Below are 23470 nucleotides of genomic sequence, written 5' to 3' on the forward strand. Positions count from 1 at the left end.
TACATTACATTAAACACATTTTTTTTTTAAAAAAGTGTGCTTTTAGAGTGCCACTTCATTTTCAATGAAACACAGTGCATGAACCTGCTGTCTGGCTCACACTTTCAAGCATGATCCAGACTGAAGCCCTCCACAGCTGCTTTTCGTTCAGAATGGAATACACAAATTGCAGCCTGAGACAAATCAACTGGAGCTTAGGTGTATGCAATATGACCCTTCAGAGCAGTAGAACTTACCGTATTTTTCGCCCTATAGGACGCACTTTTCCCCCTCCAAAAATGAAGGGGAAATGTGTGTGCGTCCTATGGGGTGAATGCAGGCTTTCCCGGGCTTCCTGCAGCTCCGCGCCACCCTCAGGATCCCGGCGCGAAGCCGTGCGGGGCTCCAGAGGGTGGCGCGGAGCTGCCTGCGCTCCAGGGCTTCCTGCAGCTCTGCGCCACCCTCCGGATACCGGCGCGAAGCCGTGCGGGGCTCCGGAAGGTGGCACAGAGCTGCCTGCGCTCCAGGGCTTCCTGCAGCTCTGCGCCACCCTCTATCCTGGCGCGAAGCCATGCGGGGCTCCGGAGGGTAGCGCAGAGCTGCCTGCATTCCGAAGCCTGGTGCGCGCTGAAGAGCGCCCCCGGGCTTTGCGTACCTCTCCGCAAGCCTGGGGAGACTGGCGCGGCTCCCTAGGCTTGCAGATAGCAGGCTGTTCTGGGGGCTGGGGTCGGGGGAAGCTCAGGCTTCCCCTGCGCCTGCCCCGTGCCTGGGGAGGGAATTTTTTTTTTCTTTATTCCCCCCCCCCCCAAATTAGGTGCGTCCTATGGGACGGTGTGTCCTATGGGGCGAAAAATACGGTATTCATCTTAGCATTACAGAGTAAAACGAAAGTGCAACTAGAGCTTACATGTATGCAATGAGCATACAACAGCAGCTATTGGTTAAAATGAAATTAGTGAAACAGAAAATGTCACATTTGAGAATACTTTTTTCCACGTGTGTCTGAACACCCTTATGTCAGTGCTGCTTAAAACTGTTACATATGTCTGTTTCCACTTCCAAAAATATTTGACCCAACTCTGGAACTTTTTTAAAAAACAAAACATATCTTGCTGACTTGAGCCATCCTAGTGATCATCAGAATAAATAGGGCACTTTAGTCTTTCTTGTGCAATACTTTATGTTCATATGTTACTTCACCGTGTTAGTTTACAAACTGGGTCAGATGACTGGCTCATAGTAGCAATTGCATAGATGTATGAAATCACCCTTCGGGGAAATCCCCACTGACCACAGTAAACACGATTATTTTAAAATTAGCTAACTTGGCAGTTGCAAAATTAGGAGCAGCATGACCCAGGAAAGCGTAGCAAAGTCATTTGAGCAGTTGTGGGGGGTACTCTGTTTTCCAGATTTGCAAAGTCCAATGCAAGTCCATTCTTGAGTTGCATAGGGCTTAGGAAGTGCTTGATATATTCATAATATATTATGCTGATAGAGATCAATGTCATGCAAAGATCTAATAAATTCAAAGCAATATACATTTACCCCTCCTTCTTAAAGGAAAGACTTCATCAGACCGTATTAAGCTCATGTATTACACGTTTTTGGAGGAGGGCACAAACTGTCTTTCATCTTTTCTCTTGTCTGATGTTTTTATCTAATGACCTAGGAAAAGGCTAACTAGTGCCTCCCACTGTGTTTCATATTTTATCAAGTTATATTTTAATATTCCTGTTCCTCTGTTGATTATGTCCTGCCTTTTATATAATTGGAAAGGAAAACCACTTTTTTAAAAGGCTTTTAAAACGGAGCTCCACTAAGCGCAACCTCTCCCTTCACTGTAGATCTGCCACAGCGTGGTACAATGGTCACAGCTGGTGTGGGGTAGTGGTTAGAGTGGAGTCTAGGGTTCAAATCCCCACTCAGCCATGAAGCTCACGTCACACACTTACGCATCTGGTGAAATTCTGTCTTCAATGTAATTCTGCAATTCTGAAAGATATAGCAGGCCATCTTGTTTGGACCTGGCAACCCCAGCGATCTCTTCTTGGTCTTGATCTGAAAGTTTCTTGCAAAGCTTTCATTCCCACAGCTGTTTCACAACAAAAACTATCCAGCCATCCTTCTCCCTGAAGCAAAGAAGGCCCTCAAACTCTTTCTCTGCCTGTTGGGTGGTGATGGAGGGATTCATCTCCCCTGTTGTCTTATATGGTCATTTGAATCCCCTGACACTCTGAAGGCCAAAAATAATCCAGAACCGAGAGAGCAGCTGAGCCAGAACAAGCCTGCCTTTGTTTAAAGACCCAGAGGGGGCTGCAGGTCCACTGGATATTGTCTCCTTCAGTGGCTTTCTCAGTCCCCAGGCCCACCACTAAGCAACCCGAGACATGACCTGCTTTTCTTATTCGGAGTATTTTTCATTATTTCATTCGTGCCGTCATCACTCCAGGCGATCAGCACAGAATCAAGCGGCCAGTTCAGGGGTCAGACGGAGGTACGATGGCAGCCTGTTCAAAACACCCCAGCCGGAGTAAGTCTTCCTTACCTTCTTTCCTGTTCTTTTTTTCATTATTAGGCTACATTTGTTGTCGTGTGCTTGGCTTGACTAGACAGCTAGAAGGGGTTTGGGGTGGGGAGGCGTGCGGTGACAATTGTAGCATCATTTTACGTCTTCTAAGGAGTTTGCATAACTGGCCGAGGGAAAAGGGACTGACTTTCCCCGTTCCCTCTCCCTGCCTGCCCTTCTCCCCCCCCCCACCTCTTCCACCCACCCCGGAGGCCTGCTGATATTGAAAGCGTCCCTTTCTAACCCCATCTTTTAGGACTCTCTCCGTTGCACTGGAGTGACTGACTCAGCGGAAACAGGATCCTCGTCTAGCGATTTAGTTAGATCAACCAGTTCCCATGTCAAAATAGTAAACAAAGCTGACTGGAATTATTTTTAGCTGTGTTGCCATGCGTGCCTTCAGTGTGCAAAATGGGAGAGCCAATGCACTAAAGAGCATGAAAATAGGGACACAGGGATCTGATCTCAGTTGCTTTTGGAATATATAGCCCTCTGTGTTTGCTGGCTTGCAGGTGGGTGGGAGAGTTTGTTTGGGGCTCTGTGTAATTTATTCAGCCACATAAAATATGAGTGACTTCAAGGGGGTGGGGGAACAGCCCCATAAGTTCAACCACCATAGTGGATGGTTTCACAGCGAGGGCATGGATAGTGCTGCCATGCCATTGCAAATGTCAGAAGCAACCCTGCAAAAAGTGACGAGTTTTCAACTTTGTTTTAAAAGAGTGCTGGATCCTGTGGTGTCAGCAATCCAGAGAGGAGATGAAAACGCACTTCTTAAAATGATGCAGTCGGGGAAAAACCTTGCACAGCCTAACAAAGATGGATGGTTGCCCCTCCACGAGGCTGCTTACTATGGACAAGAGCGCTGCTTGAAACTGCTGTATAAATGCAAGTATCAGGAAAAAAAGAACTGATAAGATCAAATCACGAAACCATCACAGGGTATAGAGTAACCCATTGAGTCATATCACTCCCTGAAAGATGCAAGCTTGCTTATTCAGCCTATTTTTGTACATGCAAGGAATTTCACGATTATACACATCCCCCCCACCAAAGGTTAAAGGCTAATGTATTGATTATAAATAGCATTTTCACCGTATCTTCTGCCCCTCACCCCCATCCCAGTGGATCATGCATAGCAAGCAAGAGCGCATGTTACCCAAATTAAACATCCTGGTAGCTTTTATGGAGAGTTCTCTTGGCATGTGCTGAAGGTTTCTTTCTCCATGTCCTCTAAACTCTTCCTGCCCCACCCCAGTTTGAATGGCAATAAGCTCCTGTGGTGGCTTTTAATGGGAATACTGTGTACCAAAAACATCGCCAATAACAATGGCAGGAGAGGGTGGTGAACTCAGGTGATCAGACTTCCTAAACTTACTCTGAAAATGTATTCTATCACAATTGGAGCAAGAATTTTTTTAACCCTGACGAAAGAGTAAGACAAGTTGTATGTGGGTGGTTAGCTATCACATAAAAGTTTGACACTATTGAGCACAGTGTCTGATGTGAGAATTATCTGTGTACATTACACGCCTCACTAAATATGGATCAACGCTTTCTCCATAGCTTATCCTGGGTTACTTGATCAGCGTACGCTTCAGGAGGAAACGGCGCTCTACTTAGCAACAAATAGAGGGAATCTTGAATGTGTGCGTTTATTGCTGCAGGCTGGAGCAGAACCTGATATTGCAAACAAAGCTAGGGAGACTCCACTTTATAAAGGTAAGCTGCTTGATTCTCATAGGTCTTGAGTGCCCACGAGTAGACTACTTTTCTAGTTGGAAACTGTGTGTGCCAACTTGGACCCCCAACAGTGGGTGCCCAGCGGTGCCATGCACAACATCGTGACATCATATGCTGTCATGCTGCTGCAGTGTCCACAGGCATGTGACAGCTCCATAAAAAACTAGGCCTGGGCCACTGCCCGCCACTGCTACCCCAGCCCGCGGTAGTTCAGAAATCAGGGCTGGTTCCAGGTTTGAGAAGGCACTGGGCAAAGTGTCCCCTAGGGATTCTTCTCCTCTGTTAGTGGGTGCTGGTGAGCATATCTGGCCGGGGTGGCAGTGCTCTTATTTCAAGCTGCTCTTGAAATAAGAAGATAAAAAGAGTTCTGCTGGATCAGGCCAAAGTCTAAGTTGTTCAATGGTTCCCAAACGTTTTTGGGCCTCTTCCCACTTGGTGGCATGAACTCATCCCTAGTGTCCCCTACCTTATAAAAAGCATTAGTTAGTAGTAGTAGTAGTAATATTCTAATAACAACAATAAATTATAATAATATAATAAACTATTATTATTCAGAATAGTGGTTTGCACGACACGCTAAAGAAGATAATAACACAACAAAATTCGAAACAGTAACAATTAATTGTACATTTATTCAAAATTCAATTAAAATTATTTAGCTCAATTAAGTCAACAAAACTGATTAACTTGACCCAGTGATATGAGCTTTAAACACTTATCCAGCAGTACATATAATGGTGTTTGTTCTCACCGTTGACTTTAGACATAAACTTACATATTCAGTGTTCAAACACATTGCTTAATGTAGCCTCTCTATTTGTTTGCTCAAACTTTCGCAAGGTACCATATTTTTCGCCCTATAGGACGCACTTTTCCCCCTCCAAAAATGAAGGGGAAATGTGTGTGCGTCCTATGGGGCGAATGCAGGCTTCAGGAGAGCCCCATCGCCAGCCCGCAAACTCGGGGGACAGCGGGAGGCGCAGCGAGCCTTTCCCGCTGTCCCCCGACTTGGCTAGAAGGCTGGTGGGGGGGGAGAAGCCTGCTCCTCCCCGTCGCCAGCCCCGCAAACTCGGGGGACAGTGGGAGGCGCAGCGAGCCTTTCCCGCTGTCCCCCGACTTGGCTAGAAGACTGGCGGAGGGCTTTCCCCTCCTCCAGCCCCGCAAGCTCCCAGAGCGATGCCAAAGCTGCACGCAGCTTCGGCATCACTCTGGGTCCTGTTCTGGGGGCTGGGGGCGGGGGAAGCTCTGCTTTCCCCGCCCCCAGCCCCACAAGCTCCCGGAGCGATGCCAAAGCTGCCAAAGCCCGAGCTTCCCCAGCCCCGCGCCTGGGGGGGGAATAATGTTTTTCCCTTTATTCCCCCCCCCAATCTAGGTGCGTCCTATGGGTCAGTGCGTCCTATAGGGCGAAAAATACGGTATTTGTGCCTTGTCTGGGTTTGTTATGGTTGCTATTCTACTGGTTGCTGCTTTGTTAATCTTTTTTTTAATTGTAATTTGCTTTATCCTTTCTGTGTTTTAATTGTACCCTTCCCTGAAATTGCCTTGTGATGAGGAAGAGGCTAAATATACCATCCCTGTCATGTGGTTAGTAGGCTGCTGCCATTTTCAGAGCAGGAAAGAAGATAGGGAAACTCTATACAATGGAGATTTGAGATAATGAAATCAACGGGAGAGGGAGTCATTTTATATCCTTGATATATGGATATTCATCAGAGTTGCAAGTTCATCACTTTGGGAAGGGCTGAAAAGTGGTGTGTACCATTTTTTTATAAACAGATAAATAAGGGCTTGTTTTTGTGTGAATATCTGAAGCAATGCCACAATCTTGAATGTTTATTTTGCATGTTTGTGGGGGGGGGAACATTTGGAAAACAATCCTCTTGTACCCCAAAAAGCAAACTGAAATCTATGAATTCATTTTAAAAATGCAGGAGAAAATATACCTGGAATAAAACAAGGCCTTTCTTGGACAATGAGCAACATCTTGGTGAAATTGTCCCAAATGAAACTTGTTTTTGAGGCCCAGATACAGAAACCTAAACTTTCTTTTCTTTTCTTTTTTGTCACCACAGCCTGTGAACACAGAAATGCCGAAGCTGTACAGGTGCTATTGGAGTACAATGCTGACGCGAACCATCGCTGCAATCGGGGGTGGACTGCCCTCCACGAAGCTGTTGCTCGGAATGACTTGGAAATAATAGACCTTTTGGTCAAAGGAGGTGCCAAGGTCGAAAGCACAAATTCCTACGGGCTCACTTCCTTTTTCGTGGCAGCTGAGAGTGGCCACTTAGAAGCCTTGCGATACCTTGCCAAGTGCGGTAAGCAGTATTGCAGACGCAGGAGCATTTCATGTGCAGCGGCTGAGATATGCAAAACCATCTATTGATTTTGTGTGTTGGGTTTTTCAGCGGCCAGTTCATAATTTTGGATTTGCTTTTCATTCATCCTATACGGCAGTCTTGCAAAGGAAGACAGCTGAAATTCTAATTTCTACAAGCTCTTGTCGGAGGTAGCTTATTGTGCATTGGTTTCCCACACTTTCATAAACTATAGTACAAAGAAGGCAGAACCTTTTCCAGATTTCTAGTGGGAGATTCTGAGGTGATTGAAAGACCCATACTTGAATCTACTCAAAGATGATGATTCACATTTATGTCCTACCTTTTCTCTCAGGTGTTCAAAGGAGTGCACACAATTCCCCACACGTGTCAAGCTCTTCACCCAGTGAGCTTCCTGGATCAGTAGGGATTTGAAACTTGATCTCCAAGTTCTAGTCCAACCCCCGAGGATACAGAAGTACAGGAATTTATTTTAAGCCTTAAAGGGATAAAACACCAAATTAGGATTTATCATACTCATTAACCATGGAATGTTGAGTGTCTGTTGGCAAAGAAAAATGAAAAATGCTCTGTGTGGTGCTTTACGTGAGCTTCTTAGAGCAGGAGGACTCTTCATATATGAAAATACATGGCCAACTTTTGTTTCAGGTCCTATTTGTCCTCCTCTCAGATCTATCTTGCAGAGACGTAGCATTTCTCCAAGAGGCAAAAAAGGGGGACAGAATAAAAACAGTGCTTTACCAGAGACAGGTACAACAATGAGGCGGTTGTACCTGGTAAAGAGGGGCAGTTGGAGCATATGGGACTGAACGTTGTCATTGACGAATTGCAAGTTCAGTATCTGAAAGGTCAAGGGGAAATTGAAGAGTGACTTAGCTTGGTTTTCATTTCCCATGGTCAATTATGAACAAAAAATAATAATCGCAACAAGAATATACAATAAAACTGCACTACTATTCCAAGCTTTTAAAGCCCCTCTGAGAACCCCTATAATAACTTTATTGCATCTGTACAATGCACAGTGCTTGTCATAAAATAAAGATTCCGTCTCTCTCCCTCATTTAGTTGTATCCCCATCTTGGGCTTTGCAGTTGTGTTGCTAGTTACAGTTGTAAGTATATTAAAGTTTCAAATGCAATGGAAAGACCTTGCCACAAAGGAGCAAGTTTTTCTTTGGCAGACACTTGCGCAACTGATTCCTACGCATGTCTGTTTGGAAGCAAATCTCACCCTGTTCAGTGGAACTTACTCCCAAACTAAGTGTGGATATTTTTTGTAATCAAGCAAATAGAATTCTGGCACATTATAATTTCCTAGTACGGGACTAAGGTTGAAATTTCGCAAACACTTACCTAGGAGTAAGTAGAGTTGCCATATTTCAAAAAGTGAAAATCTGGACACAACAGTTGCCGAGCTTTTCTCTCTCTCTTTTTGGCCAAAGTTTTGGAGTTATTTTTCTTTTTGAAATTTGCCAAAGAATCAACACTTCCCAGATATGTCCAGGAAATTCCTGACTTATGGCAGCCCTAGGAGTAACCCCCACTGAAGTCAGAGACACATATGTCTGAATAGACATTATAGAATGGCTTGTTCGTGTTATGTGTATTCATCTAATACACATAACAGAGAGGGAATTTGTGTAGCAAAGGGAAGCAGTGGGTACATCCAGTCTCATTTTACACTGAGTGTGAAGGTATAGATCCAGTAATTTGTAGAGGGTGTGCAAGTTTTTAAACTTTTAATTACTCCACTGTATTTTGTTCTCAGAAGTCCCATTTGTTCTGCTATTCTTTCATTTGCTTTTCATTTGTTTTCATAACTAATTCAGGTTACTCGGAATTATTTCCATTCATGATTCCACAAGGCAAGACCTAGTGAGTCTTTTGTTGCCAGAAAGACGCCATTGTTTTTCATCCAAATAACATAGCCTCTTCAGGAATTCTACTATTCATTCAAAGCATCACCCTTGCCACATTTCAGACAGGTGGGGAAAGGGGTTGATGTTTAATTTAAAAGGACATCCTTTAAGCTGACCATGGCTTCGAATAGGAGATGTAGCTAAAAGGATCTGACCTGACAAATTTCAGAGAAATAGTACAAAAACTCACGATTTTATAAAAACCACTGTATATTTTTCACTGCTTTTTCTCCTTGTAATCTTTCTCTGACCTGGACAAGCTGTCCCAGACAGTTTCCATTTTTCATCCCAATAGAAACAACTGAAGCTAATATGAACCAAATGCCCCCCCCTTCAGATCTCATTTGTTTGAATTCCCATTCATTTTTATAAGTACGTAAGGGGAAATGAGCAAGACTCCTTTCTCTAATTGCTAGTTTGTTTTAGAATGCACACCCCTAGAAATCTACTTCTGATGGAGATATGGAGCCCTGATCATAATGCCTGCTAAATTCATTGTGTCACGGCCTCCTCCTCCAAAGGGCATGTCATGGCAAGGGCATGTCATGGCAACCTTCATTGCGATAAGCATGATGCCTGAATACAAGAATCCTGTGTGTTCGATGAAAACCCAGCACTTATGTGGTTTGTGCCACTTCATTGGCATATACACATCTTAAGGCCCTCTTTTGTTACCTAAATTTCAGGCATAGAGACAGGGCCAGATTTAGGTTTGATGGGGCCCTAAGCTACTGAAGGTAATGGGGCCCTTTATATGTCCAGCTGTCATTTGTCAACAATAAATTGTCACTGTTTTTTGTGTTGAATATAGGCTATATGGTAATTTATGGACCTAATAGGTATCGAAAGCCATTTGCACATAACAAAATATGTATTTTATCAAAGTAATTGTTGAACTGAAATACAATTAAGAAGAAGTATATTAATAGTGAGATACAATTGTTTTTATCTTATATTTTGAAAATGTACATCCAGGTGTTTTTCCCTTTAAATTTTTCTGGGGCCCCAAGAGAGTGGGGCCCTAAGCTATAGCTTGTTTAGCTTATACATAAATCCGGCACTGCATAGAGACATATGCTGTTGATTTCCAGATGTTCCGAAAGTGAGCCTTGCTTTATATTTTTTTCATTTGCAGGTGCTGACATCAATACCCAGGCCAGTGACAAAGCGTCTGCCCTTTTTGAAGCTTGTAAAAATGGACATGAGGAGATTGTGGAGTTTCTCCTGTCCCAAGGAGCTGATGCTAACAAAACCAACAAGAATGGCCTTTTGCCTATTCACGTGGCCTCCAAAAGAGGCTATTATGAGTAAGTTACTTTATTCCTGAGGGTTGTTGACAGATTTGAGCATTTCTGCATAAAGGTTAACAGGGTTCTTTTAAAAAACCAAAACACCATATAAGTTTGTTTATATGAATCCACAGTTACCATGGGGATTTGGGTAGCAATGAATGTACTACAGACAAGATCCAAAGCAAGTTGTTCTGTTTAGAATAGTCTCAGTTTGCACTGGGAACATGTTGCCTTCTAAGAAGGCATTTTCTCTGCCCTCATCTTCTTTCCAGTAATCTCATATCTAATGCACAGTTTATCCTCTGTGATTCGAGGGGTTATTATTTTATTTGTTTGAAATATTTCTAAGCTGCCATGGAAAGTTTTAAGCAGAGGTTGGGCGGCTATCTGTCATGTATGATCCAAAATAAATAGATCCATAGACTTCACTTGCTAAAATCACACAGGTTGATGTGTGGTTGAGATGCTGGTTGAAATGTAATAACCAAACATAATCATTGCAAGTAAGTTATTGGACTCCGCTCTGCCCAAAATAAAATTTAAAAAGTAGATTCTTTTACTTTGCAAAGCTCTGTCAATGTAAAACTGCATTGATACATGAGATCAGAATTAGGTTGAAGACCCAATGTTTCTGAATAGTTAAAGATCAAGCACTTGTTAAAAGGTTTCGAGGTGAAAGTATTAAAGAGCTTCCCATCTTTAGCTGCTTGGACAAAATATTTATCCAAGTGGCAAACTTTGCCCCCGCATGGCCAGTCATTTTAATCCCTTTGGTATTCTGAATAACAACACTCTTCACAGTGACCTCTCTTTGTAAGCATGTGGATTTAATACATAATTCTGCAGGAATTCTGCATTCAGACTCACTGCCAGGACACGAAGCCTCCATAATATGAAAAAAGCCAAGGGGATCGTTTCTATTTTTTTTTTAACTTTGTTGCTTGGCGTTTGTTTATTGTACTTAATGCTCTCACCCTGTTTGGAAGGCTAATGTGAAACTGTATCTTGTCAAATCCATGACCCTAGGCACATATTCTTTAACTCATACAATCATGAATATTTGTAGCTGTGAAGTGGTTGGAATTTATTCCTTTCTAGATATAGTATTAATAGATATAGTATTTATTACGTTCTTTATTAGCAGTATGAGACTCAGAAGAGTGGGACCTGATGAACAGTGTGATGAACCTATCAATGTAGCTGGGAGAGAAGAAGAACATTAAAAAGCAAATCCGACAGCAGGATCACACTAAAAAGGAGCAGACGGGCAGTCATGATAACTAGGAATTCCTAAGGGATTATTCACATGATCACTCTGTGCTGGTGTTGTGCAGTGCTGAATCGATTGCCTGAATAGCTCTTCCTCACAAGCACAAATTGCCACTGCTAAATCCATGCCAAGCCATGGTTTGCAAGGATGAGTCAGATAATCCTGATTTAGGAACCATACGCACAGTGCAATCTAGTTTGGGAGAAGAGCTGTATGAATTAGTCCTGAATAAGAGAATGTAAGTTTGCAACTTCTAGTGCCATGCCTGTTTACAGAGGAAGATGTGTTTGCGTAGTCTACTTGACAAATGCCTTTTAAACTGTATTTTGTTTTGGCATTATTCAGGGCTATAGATTAGCTTTCTAATTTCATAATTATCCACTGCAAGTCTTGGGGAAGGGGTTGACCTATACCGTAGGCCAAGTTTTTGCATAGTGTTGGCTTTTAAGATATGTACTGAACCATCTGTCTCTCCAACATCCAGCAACTGAGAAGCAACTTATGTATATTTTTTACATAGCAGTGACAGTCATGCTGGAATGATTCTCCTTAGACTTTGTTGGTGTAATACTCTTGTTATTCTTAGAGTTGCATGAATTTCCTTTCAGATCAAGGGATGAAGTCCAGATGTTGCTGGACCTCAGCTCCCATCATCTCTAACCACTGAGATGGGAGATGGAGTCCAACAACATCTGGAGAGCCACAGGTTCCCCATCCCTGAACTAGATCATTCCTTTAAAAAATTGCACCACAGCAGCACAAGGAGCAACTAATTAAAACAACCTCCCCTTACAAGCACCTTTCTTCACAAACCAGGTGGATGCGTATTGGTGGTGATCTGAAGGTTCTTTGAAGTTGACCCTTCCATCCTACCCCATCTAGTTGCCTGCCATAATTTAGTTTAGATTTACATCCAGAAGAACATGGCTTGCTCTGTTTCAGAGATGCATTTGACTAGGTTCTTTAATACCCATAAAGGTTATGCTTCTTTATGTCCAACAAGGTATCGGTCCCTAACTGGGGGAAAAAGCCTGCAGTTCCTTTTTAACTCAGCTCTAAGAAGCTTGCTTGAGCAGCAGAATAATCTCAACCCTTAAATGTTAATAAATCCCAGTAGAATCCAGCATGACTAATGCTAGTGCTTGGCAAACTCTCATTTCGGCACTGTGTGTGACTTTTCAGCTATTATGGCTATTACAAAGCATTTGTTAGTGGTGGATGTTTGCCAGCTAAACAGCACCCAGGCTTCCCGCCTTCCAGGGAGCATCACTGCTGGGTGAGGTCAGCCTTTCTGCTTTGAGAAATGATCTGCACATGAATTTCCTCCTGTGGCTTTGATTATTTTCTTCTGATGAGGGCATAATGTCTCGAGAGCATGGATAATGCAAGGCAGGCTGGTAGCTGTTGTTCCGAAGACTTTTCCACTAGTGTTCCTGTTCCAGCTGTTGCCTAGACCTTTCCCCTACTTTAACTGTACATGTTGAACTTCTTCATGCCATAGGCCTGTCTCAAATGGATTTGCTCAATAATGTTTCTGATAGAACCACTCATGCTGCCTGTCTGCCCATCCCACTCTTGAGCACTGGGTGCTTACCTGTTTCAGTCCACATTGTGAAATTGCATGCCTCACCCCATAAAAACCAATGATGATGCTCATGCAATGTAAGGAGAACTATCAGGGGGAAACCATTCACTACGGCAGCCTATATCAATAGAGTTTATAGATCTCATTTAGAAAGAGTGCCACTTTAAGAACAGCACAGGATATAAGGACTGAAAACAGAAGAAAGGGGAGTTGCAAGCTGGGATGGAACAGCTTAGTTTTATTCAGTAAAGTTATCCGAGGTTGGTATGGAGTTTGGCTACACAAGAACAGGCCTTTTCGGTGGTAGCCCTGATTTGTGCAGCGATCTCCTCTTGGAAATGCACCTCGTGTAGACCTCCACTGTTGATCTTTAAAGGACCAGGCTGTCATTGCTTATTTACCCAGGCCTTTGGTAGTTAAGTTGGCTTCTGCTGTGGTGCTAATCTTTCAGTGGCGCAGAGAAATACTTGTCCTTCTGGTTGTGGTGTTGGATGAGCATGATAAGAATTTTTCATTGTACAGTTTTGGGCTTTTGGTTGCTTTTATCCGTATGTATTTTAGCCTTGTATTCAAGGCTAAGGAAAAACACCACCCGTACCCAGCCTTAGCATTCAAGATCATTCCTCAGGTGCTGTGGCCCCCCCTCTCTCCCCTTGCCTTAATAAATCTTAAGCAATCTGAGGGAAGATGATTTCACTGCTGTTATATATGCCTGCAGCGCCTATCGTAACAGGACAGCCAGATACTGCTATAGAAGCAATAACTTTGCTGGAAAAGCAAGCTTAAGCTCACGTCTGGCCCTTGATTCATTTCTGCTAGGATTGTGAAAATGCTGCTCCCGGTCACCAGCCGCACTAGAACCAAACGCAGTGGCATCAGCCCTCTGCATTTGGCAGCTGAATGCAACCGCGACGATGTGTTGGAAGAGCTGGTTGAGGCTGGCTTTGACGTGAATTTCACTCTCTCTCCTGAGCGCTCGCGGCTCTACGAGGACAGGCGCACCACTGTCCTCTACTTCTCCGTTTTTAACAACAACGTTGAAGCTGCTCAGCTGCTGCTTGAGGCTGGGGCCAATCCCAACGTCGACCTCATCAACCCCCTGCTCATCTCCATCCGCCATGGCTGCTTGAAGATGATAAAGCTGCTTATTGACTATGGAGCCAATATTGATGCCTACGTCGCTTCCCATCCAACGACCTTCCCTGCTACCATCATGTTCTCGATGAAGTATCTTTCTCTGCTGAAATTTCTGATGGATCTAGGCTGCGATGCCATCTCTTGCTTTAAATGTCAGTATGGGTGTGGCCCACATCCTCCCATTGAAGCTAAGAGAGACAGGTATCATGATCCCCAGGTGAATAAAGAGCAGAGCATTGTACAGGTGAGTCTACCCTTACTAGCTCGTATTTTCTGTGACATTTGGAGGAGCTGTGGTTATGGCCTTTCCTTAGGAAAGGCTTCAGGTCCAGTCACCAGCTTTTTCATTCTAAAGCAGCCTTCTTCAATCCAGTGCCCTCTGCATGTTTGGGACTATAGTTCCCATTAGCGCCAGCCTGCATGGGTAATGGTTAGGGATGATGGGAATTGTAGTCCAAAACATATGGAGGGCAGTAGAATGGGGAAGGCTAGTTTGAAGTATGTAATGTTGGTCTGGGAAATGCCTCTTTCTGGAATTCAAGAGAACCATTACCAGTCTGGGTAACAATACAGCAGAGAGCTAGCTGAGTAATTGGCTGAACAGCATAATCCTATGGAAAAAAGGCAACATAGAAAGGTTAATGATACTTGATAAAACTCCCAAACTACTGGATGTCAGATGTTTTTGAAACTTCTTATGGGCTCATATTAGATAGCTCATATATATATTTCTCGAGTCAGCCACCAATATTTCCTATTGAATAAGAAATTCTGTTTAATGAATGCAACATCTGTCCATCTTGTGCATTTTGTGCTTTTATGTTGTAACCCACCCTGTGATGTCTGGATGAAGGGCGGTACAGTGGTACCTCAGGTTACATACGCTTCAGGTTACAGACTCCGCTAACCCAGAAATAGTGCTTCGGGTTAAGAACTTTGCTTCAGGATGAGAATAGAAATCGTGCAGCAGCAACACAGCGGCAGCAGGAGGCCCCATTAGCTAAAGTGGTGCTTCAGGTTAAGAACAGTTTGAGGTTAAGAACAGACCTCCAGAACGAATTATGTACTTAAACCAAGGTACCACTGTATAATGAATTTAATAAATAATAATAATCTTACCAACTTCACAGGATTACGATGGAGATAAGTGAGGTCCCAAGCAGTGTAAAGAAATTTCTAAGACCAAAACATCTTGAAATAATCACATGCCCAGGGAGGTGGAAGCGGAAACTATTCCTGCTTACCTAGGCATTTGGTAGCTGAAGTTCAGGGGGAAATCTGAGATCAGTGGCTGAAATAATGTTTTGAATTGGAATTGTTTTTATAAAGTTTTAACTGTTTTAGATATATTTTTCTTTCTTTAAAAAATGTGGACGGTTTGCTGCCCTCGACTCCTTCAGGAAGAAGGGCAGCATACAAATTCAATGAATCAATGAATGAAAGAGAAATGGGTAATGTTAATAGCATAAAGGCAACCCTCATTTTGTGTGGAGGTCCTGTTCCAGACCCCTGCGCACATTGGTGGAGAGCATGTAAGCCCAGCCCACTCCACCCTGCCCGCCCCATCCCTTTTTGTGACATTTTTGTGACTTTGGGGCTACTTCCAGGTTTGGCACCATCTGCAGGTGTGCAATTGTGCATCATTCGGACACACCCAAATCAGATGTTGCCTGACTTAGAAGTGGGGCCTGCAGCAGAATGTTGCAGTGTGGAATATTACTGTTCAGAGTTCCAACCAGCTAGCCATGCCCTCTTCCAGGACACTATTTTCTGAAGTTGTTTGTACCTCTGCAAACACTGGGGCTTACCGAAGCTTGCCGATACTTCCCTCTGGTGCATAAATCCTGCTGTTTTGGGCTAAAGTAAAATAGGCATTTGGGGGGTGGGTTTGCTCTCTTAGTACAGTGGTACCTCGGGTTACAGACGCTTCAGGTTACAGACTCCGCTAACCCAGAAATATTACCTCGGGTTAAGAACTTTGCTTCAGGATGAGAACAGAAATCGCACGGCAGCAGCAGGAGGCCCCATTAGCTAAAGTGGTACCTCAGGTTAAGAACAGTTTCAGGTTAAGAACAGACCTCCAGAACGAATTAAGCTCTAAACCTGAGGTACCACTGTAAGTTCTTAACCCGAGGTACCACTGTACAGTATATATATAGGATGTAACCTTGAGAAGTAATTTATCTGAATGCCACTAGAGGGCATTTAAACTATTTCACAGAGAGTGAAATAAGAGCTGTTAGCAGCAGCAGCGTGATTTGTTCTTGTTTTCTTCCAGAATCACACTTCATGCACCTGCAGAATACTTATTTTACTTTCAGGGCAATCTTATTGGGAGATGCTTCTGTTAATATGGAATTTAATATCTAGAACAATATTTTCTCATGATGATGCTGGTTTGTTTGGAGTTGGGTGCTGCAATGTGCCAGGCATAGCTGCAATGTTCAGATTTTCTGCAGCCTTGCATTTTCCATTATGAATCCATTATGAATGCATGTGGGCAAATCATAGAGTCAGCACTATGCAGCAGAAACAGGGATGGGGAAACCTGAGGCATTCCAGGTGGGTGGACTACAGCTCACTTTGGCCTTGCTGGCTAGGGCTGATGTGGGTTGGGATCAAACAACATGTGGAGGGACACAAGTTCCTCATTCCTGAATGGAGTGAAGGACGAGGAACAAAAAGCTGTTTAGGCTATGCATTTCAGAGTTTCCTATGACCAGACATACAATACAGGAACTTACAGCCACTGTCAAAGGCCGCCCACGAAGGGCCACATTTTAGAGTTGATCTGCACAGCACACAAATTGAGGTGGTAGAATTCTAGATTTTGCCACTTCAGGATATATATGGTCATAGTTTTGAAAGCTCTGATCATGATGTAAACAAACACATCAGAGAGTGGGCCAAGTTAAATATTTCTCCCCGGTATACTTGCTTGCTACATGCAGGAATGGGTAATAATAATAATAATAATAATAATAATAATAATAATAATAATAATAATAATAATTTATTTATTTATGCCCCACTCATCTGCCTGGGTTCCCCCAGCCACTCTGGGTGGCTCCCAACGGAATATATAAAAAAGCGACAAAACATCAAACATTAAAAACTTCCCCGAACAGGGCTGCCTTCAGATGTCTTCTAAAAGTCAGGTAGTTGTTTATCTCCTTGACATCTGATGGGAGGGCATTCCACAGGGGGGCGCCACTACCGAGAAGGCCCTCTGCCTGTAGGCCCTGTAGCTTTATGCTAAATGCAAGCATTCAGAATGCATGCTCCCCACCTCTAACTTTAAATGATAGGGTCAAGGATTCTGTGATATCCTTCTGTATGACATGTAGACCTGCTTTCCCGCATCTTGATTGTAAGGCAACCAGGTGAATCTGTTGTAAATCAGAGCTCTCCCTGTAAAGTTCATGACCTTCTACCACCTCTATTGCAGGTTGCCTGCTAGCGGTCTACTTTGGATTTGGGGAAAGGGTGGGCGGGGTGTCTGTTGCTGTTCTCCTACAATAACAAATTTTGTATATCTCGTTTTTGCCCCCAGTTTTGTGAAATGGTATCAACTCCGGAGATGAGTCGTTGGGCTGGGCCTATTATCGATGTTCTTCTGGATTATGTGGGCAATGTACAACTTTGTTCCAGGCTCAAGGAGCACATTGACAGTTATGAAGACTGGGCTAACATTAAATACAAAGCAGGTTAGTTAAAATAATTCCGAGTAATCTAAAATAGAAACTAAAGTTTTCAAACTCCTCCTACACCAGAAGAGGCAGGGGGAAGTGAGAGCCTGAGACTAAACTATGCAAACCACCCTGGGATTTTTTTATTGAAGGGTTTAAGTTTGGAAACTTCAAAAACTAATTAGTAAAGACATTTGCTTCTGTAAAAAAAATTCATAACTTTCTCTGGTGACTATTTCAGGCCCCCAAAAGCGGCATAAAATTGTTGTTGTTGGGTTTTTTTTTGTTTGTTTGTTTTTTGCTCACTCACTCACTCACTTACCCTACCATATATTCTCTTTTCCAGAGCCACCAAGGCCACTTGCTCACCTCTGCCGGATCAAAATTCGAAGTCTGATTGGGAAGAGCCGTATTTCTCTTATTGACACTTTGCCTCTTCCAGGGAGACTGATGCGCTATTTACAATATGATTATACTCGCTGACCTAAGGTGAACTTGGCAGTCAATCATTTGCTAGAGTGACAGCCACAAGATGGAGACAGACTGAGATAATGGAAGGAAAGGCCGGCTTTGCTATGTAAGAAGGAAAAAGGATATCTGAAAATCAGAATTGCAGAAAAGGCAAATCCAACAGTATTTAGAGTATAGAAAATAAGTGAAGAAGTTGGGATTAAAGACACTGGTAGCACATGGCAAGAAAGTGCTATGCTATTTTGTAGAGAGAAACATTAAAAGTTCTAAACACCTCAGTATCACATGTTAAGGAGAATTTGGAAGAGTTCACAAGACACAAGCAATCTCTAAGTATGCTCTCACACAGACAAATGTAATGTATAAACCAGATGATCCCACACAATTTTAATAAATGTAGTGGCATTTTATTTTGTTTTTGCACCTGTGGCAATCACATGAATTATTGTCAACTGTATTCATCATCTGCCAGTTCACACATTGTATTTGTCTGCATAACTGGTTGTACACCAGAAGCAATCAGGATTGCTCACATGGACAGCAAATGTATTTCTGGAATGGTCCTATATTCAAAAGCATCTCATTCTAATGCAAAGATCTAAAATTCCCCAGTAATAGTTACATTTCAATTACCAATTGGTTGAGCTGCAGATTAGTTTAGTTTGCAGGATTGATCAAACCTTCTGGCTGCTAGTTGTGTCTCATTTGATACCACCTTACATTTTTGTCTAGTTTAGTTGGCCTTTCTGGATATATAGTTGACTTTCTTCCTTAGTGATCAAAGTCTTTGACAATATTTTTGTTCCCACATTAGTCATTTAGTAAATACTGAATCTCGTAAAAAAAATTGTGACCCCCCAATTAAAATTAAACAAAGACTTAACGAAGTGTGTGAGCTGAAGGATTTAACCCACAATAATTATGTGTATTATATTAAATAGGCAAAGGAACGAGGTGGAATTCTGTTTTAGTTTATTATACTACATCAGCCTTCAATTCTTATGTCACTGAAGCCAATGCTATTTAACCCTTCTGTTAAAGCAGTAATGAAGGAAAGAGCTGATTCAGCACTTGCATTGCTTTGGAAAGAAGAAAATGATCGATGTATTGTTGCTGGAAAACACTGGCAGTTATTTGCAGGGCTTCAGAAAAACAATTGAATCAGCTTCAGTTCAAATACTCTGTCATAACTTGGGTTGTGATTTGGGAACTCAGATGCTTAGCTGGATGATGCCTAAGCAACAATCCAAGCAGAGTATTTTTAACACTGAATGACTTACAGTTTGTATGTATGAAGCAGTAACTTAAGTTTGCTGTTAAACCTTAGAACAATTCCTTCAAAGTGGAACCATGACTTGGCTGAGATGCATTTAAATGAGCTAAATAGGCCATTGTGAGGCAAATTGTCCACCCACTTTCACTGATGCCTGTGATTATCTTCCATTGGCATTCTCTTCATGTTGAACCCTTTCATGAAGAAGTGTCATGGTTTTAACCCTTCCTTTACCAGCCATTTCTTTACCAACGCATACCAGCGAAATAGATCTCTCAGGTAAATACAATTTGTCCTCCACTTGCTGTAGTTCAAGGTTACAGCCGTTAGTTATTGTTTGAGAAGAGTGACAACAGGAACAACCCTAGTGACTCTGAAGCTGAGGCACCACAGCAGAATCAAGCACATCATTACATGCATCTCAAAAGAGCTTGGTGGAGATGCCCAAAATAGAATGCATGACACTTTTTGCAGAGAGAATGGTCTCAGATTTTCACATTTGAAAGCAGGGGTAGGGTGTAATAAGGAACACATAGCCCAGGTTTAACTACTGAGTAAAAAAAAATATACAATTCCCATGTACAGTATAGTAACAAGGCTTCAGTTTTGTTTATAGCTTGAAATGTTCTAACTGGTTGTGAATGGAACAACAGTACTAATTCTTGAACTAACAGTCCAGTGTTTATAACATTTAGGAGTGTGGTCAGCTCCTTTTTTTTTTTTAAAGAAACTCTTTTATCCAAGATATTGAAGAAAAAGAAGCAGAGACAATACTCTCCCAGGTTTTTCTCCCATCATACATGAATGCGTAGCCTGGAGATCAGACTTCCCCATTCACATGCACATATACTAGGAACAACCCTAGTTGAGCCGATTGGATCCATAGTGCAAAAAGTTACCACAAACCTCAGGAGATAAAGGTGTCGCTAGCTATGCGCATAAATTGGGGTGGGAGGTGGGGAATAGTCTGCTTAAAAGCTTCCCTAACAATTGTACTTTCACTGGATTCTTTTCACCATCTTTTCTACATGGTTGGTTTACATTTATTTGCACACAGTGCATGCATGCTACCTCTCCAACTCCCCCCCCCCCCCATTTAGCAACAGAAAGCCATTTACAGAAAGGTTTTCATGCACAGGTTAGCTGGACTGGATTTGAAAAAGGCTACTGGATGAGGACAAGACTGTTTGAACACTGGGTTAATGAATGAAAATCGGCACAAGTTACCCCACTTAAATCCTCATGCAGCAATCTGTGCTGGGGAAATATAGGCCCAGTCTTTCTGCTGCACCAGTGAATTCCTGGATCTGGGGAACTGAATTTTCACAACACACATTTCACTAGTTATACCAAATTTGTACAAACTCAACTGCCTTTTAAAAAATTCAATGGAGATGTATAGAAATGGTTGTAAATTTGAAAGGTAGAATATTTACTACTTTATATAACAAGTCCTGCAATTCCAGGCTATAGAATGGTAGAATGCATTAACAGGTGGTCAAAAAATCCTAGTCAGCATATATATTTAACATGCAAGGAATAGCCAAAGCCCCCGCCCCCGAACATTCTAGCATTCTGTGACCTGACTGATGTATTATTTCCATAGGCATGTGTGCAATGATTGTGTCATAATGCACTTTTGAAGCCTTTAGTTTTGTTACTATAGCTTTTATAAACTGTGGGGTTTGGTCGGGAGGGATGGGCGTGTGCAGTATTGATAAAAGTGTTATATTTTTAGGTTTTATTGCCTGCATTAAATATGAGTAAAAGTACCTGCTGTGACTATTTTTAAAACTATTATTATTATTATTAATCACCTAAATAAGGAATTTCAGTGTTAGGCGGTGTACATGGAAGGGCCTAAATTAGTTTAGACTGAAGAAATCTGAGCCAGTCTAAACCATAATAATTGCTGCAGAGAAATAATTGCTGCAGAGAAAACTTTTCAAATGTGATGTGCTGCTGTTTTTCCTCACACCATGAACTTATGAGGCATTGTAGGCTGATCTGGAGTTTTATGTGTGTTTGATACAGAGCTCTGACATGAGTAAACATTCCTAATCACTTCACTGGAGTGGGCATAGCTGCACACATGCACAAACCAATGAGCAGGAGGAGTCGCTTCCTTCACTGAAGTGAGTACATGAGGTTACACGTAGTCACTGTGGGCTCTGGGTAGATAAGAAGTGTCATGATAAGCTTATTGAAGCTGGTATCAGAAGCCAGAATCACAATGATATGCACAAGCCTCCTACACTTGTTCCTCAGTCTCTTCCTCCTCAAAACACATGTCCACCCCCCATGCTGGCAAAATATTTTTTTATATGATGCAATGGTAAGTCAAAATACAATGGCATGAAATATAATTCTTCTTGTACACTGGAACAGCCTGGGAAATAAATTCCCCAAAGTTATCAGTCCACAAATGTTTACTAGCCTGCCCACATATACGTACATTAGCCATTTGTGGCACATTGCCAGACTGAAAGAAAAAGAAATGTTTCAGTTTACAAAAGCTTCTCTGTCTGGTTACCTATATTCAATTCTGTCTCATCACAGGTGATGAGGTAAGTGGCTGTTTACAAGCCAGCTCTTACACTTGCTTTGTCCTGCTATGTAACTTCAAAAAGGGTGCAGGAAAAATAATATAAAAGACAGATTTTGACCCTCACTGCTGCTTTTTGAGGGCACACAATTTGACACCTGTGCAGTCATTGAGGCATGCAGCAAGTGATTAAAGTCTACTCTGAATGGATAACAGCTTGCAAACAGTGCTGGCTGGCTTACAGTCACAGTTCGACTGTCCTGTTTCTGTAAATACATGACATTCTAGTAAAGTCTACATTCCTCGTGTCAGTGAAGGCATGACTCTTATTATTTACTTTTGCTATAGTTAATATCTAGAAGATAACAATTAACTAATTAAAGAGCATATGCTCTCAAAAAGAGTCCCTGGAAAGTTTCAAGCTACCTTCACACACAAGAGCATTAAAGATTTGCAAGACATTTCATGATTCTCGTATTTCAAAAGCAAGATTGATAACGAGGCTTAAATGGAGAGTCTAGGATATGTTAAAGATTAAATTGCAAAAATACGGTGTGCTTCAAGAACACAGGTTGTGGTTATTAACATTTTTAAAATACTGCATAATAAACCAGAAGCATGTAAATGATACTGAGGAATAATCACATGTGGTCTGAAATATGAAAAGGGAAGGGACTGCCTATCACCCTTCCTAAATGGTGCCTGTGCTATTTCTCTTGACCCCATTATTTTATTCAACATTAAACAGTGTAGCAGTGGAGTATGCAGACTATGTTTCAATTTATATAGTTTCCCTGCTTGGTCACCTATAGCCAATTCTGACTCGCAACAGGTGATTAAGAAAGTTGCTGTTTACAAACCTGCTCTAAGAGAACACCTTAGAAAAAGCCCTCTAGGGACTAGGTCATGTATCTGCAAGAGCCATATAATCTTTCAAATGTAAGAAGAGACCTCCTAGTTCAAAACAAAAATGCATCTAACATCACCCTGTTTTTCACAGTTGCCAACCAGATGGCTCCGGGCAGCTCACAAGCAGCACATGAAGACAGCAGCTCTCTCCAACTGCTGCTCTGTGGCAACTAATATCCAGTTACTTGCTGCCTCTAAACATGGAATTCTATTTAGCCATTATTTCTGGTAGCCATTGACAGATCTATCCACCATGATTTCCCCCCATTTAAATATATTCCTCCTTCATAGGGCACTCACATCTGTCCCATGTTTCCCAATCTATTTAAGCTAGTCTAGTTTTGATGAGAACTGGTTCATATCACTGAATTAGTGAGCAAAACCAAATCCATAAAATTTAGGGCTCTTTTGCTAGTAAGCTAGTAAAGGGACCCCTGACCATTAGGTCCAGTCGTGGCCAACTCTGGGGTTGCGGCACTAATCTCGCTTTATTGGCCGAGGGAGCCAGCGTACAGCTTCCGGGTCATGTGGCCAGCATGACTAAGCCGCTTCCAGTGAACCAGAGCAGGGCACGGAAACAACGTTTACCTTCCCGCCGGAGCACTTTTGATGTGCTTTCGAACTGCTAGGTTGGCAGGAACAGGGACCGAGCAACAGGAGCTCATCCCGTCGCGGGGATTCTAACCGCCGACCTTCTGATCGGCAAGTCCTAGGCTCTGTGGTTTAACCCACAGCACCACACATGTCCCAG

The 23470-nt window shown here is 42.5% G+C and overlaps 2 protein-coding genes across 2 annotated transcripts in view; one reads left to right on the top strand and one right to left on the bottom strand.

The window, feature by feature from the left end:
- ASB2 (ankyrin repeat and SOCS box containing 2) overlaps positions 1-21059 on the top strand; it is a 28723-nt gene extending 7664 nt beyond the window's left edge. Inside the window, exons 3-10 of the mRNA XM_083502107.1 lie at positions 2432-2512; positions 3270-3436; positions 4115-4270; positions 6364-6609; positions 9684-9855; positions 13515-14076; positions 17386-17539; positions 17868-21059. Coding sequence (XP_083358233.1) covers positions 2432-2512; positions 3270-3436; positions 4115-4270; positions 6364-6609; positions 9684-9855; positions 13515-14076; positions 17386-17539; positions 17868-18004 — 1675 coding nt within the window. The 3' untranslated portion in view covers positions 18005-21059. The remainder of the gene's footprint in view (positions 1-2431; positions 2513-3269; positions 3437-4114; positions 4271-6363; positions 6610-9683; positions 9856-13514; positions 14077-17385; positions 17540-17867) is intronic.
- LOC310706715 (endogenous retrovirus group 3 member 1 Env polyprotein-like) overlaps positions 1-23470 on the bottom strand; it is an 874531-nt gene that overhangs the window by 48505 nt on the left and 802556 nt on the right. The window lies entirely within an intron of this gene.

The sequence above is a fragment of the Podarcis liolepis genome (genome assembly GCF_965112155.1).
Source record: "Podarcis liolepis genome assembly, chromosome: 1".
NCBI classification, from domain to species: domain Eukaryota; kingdom Metazoa; phylum Chordata; class Lepidosauria; order Squamata; family Lacertidae; genus Podarcis; species Podarcis liolepis.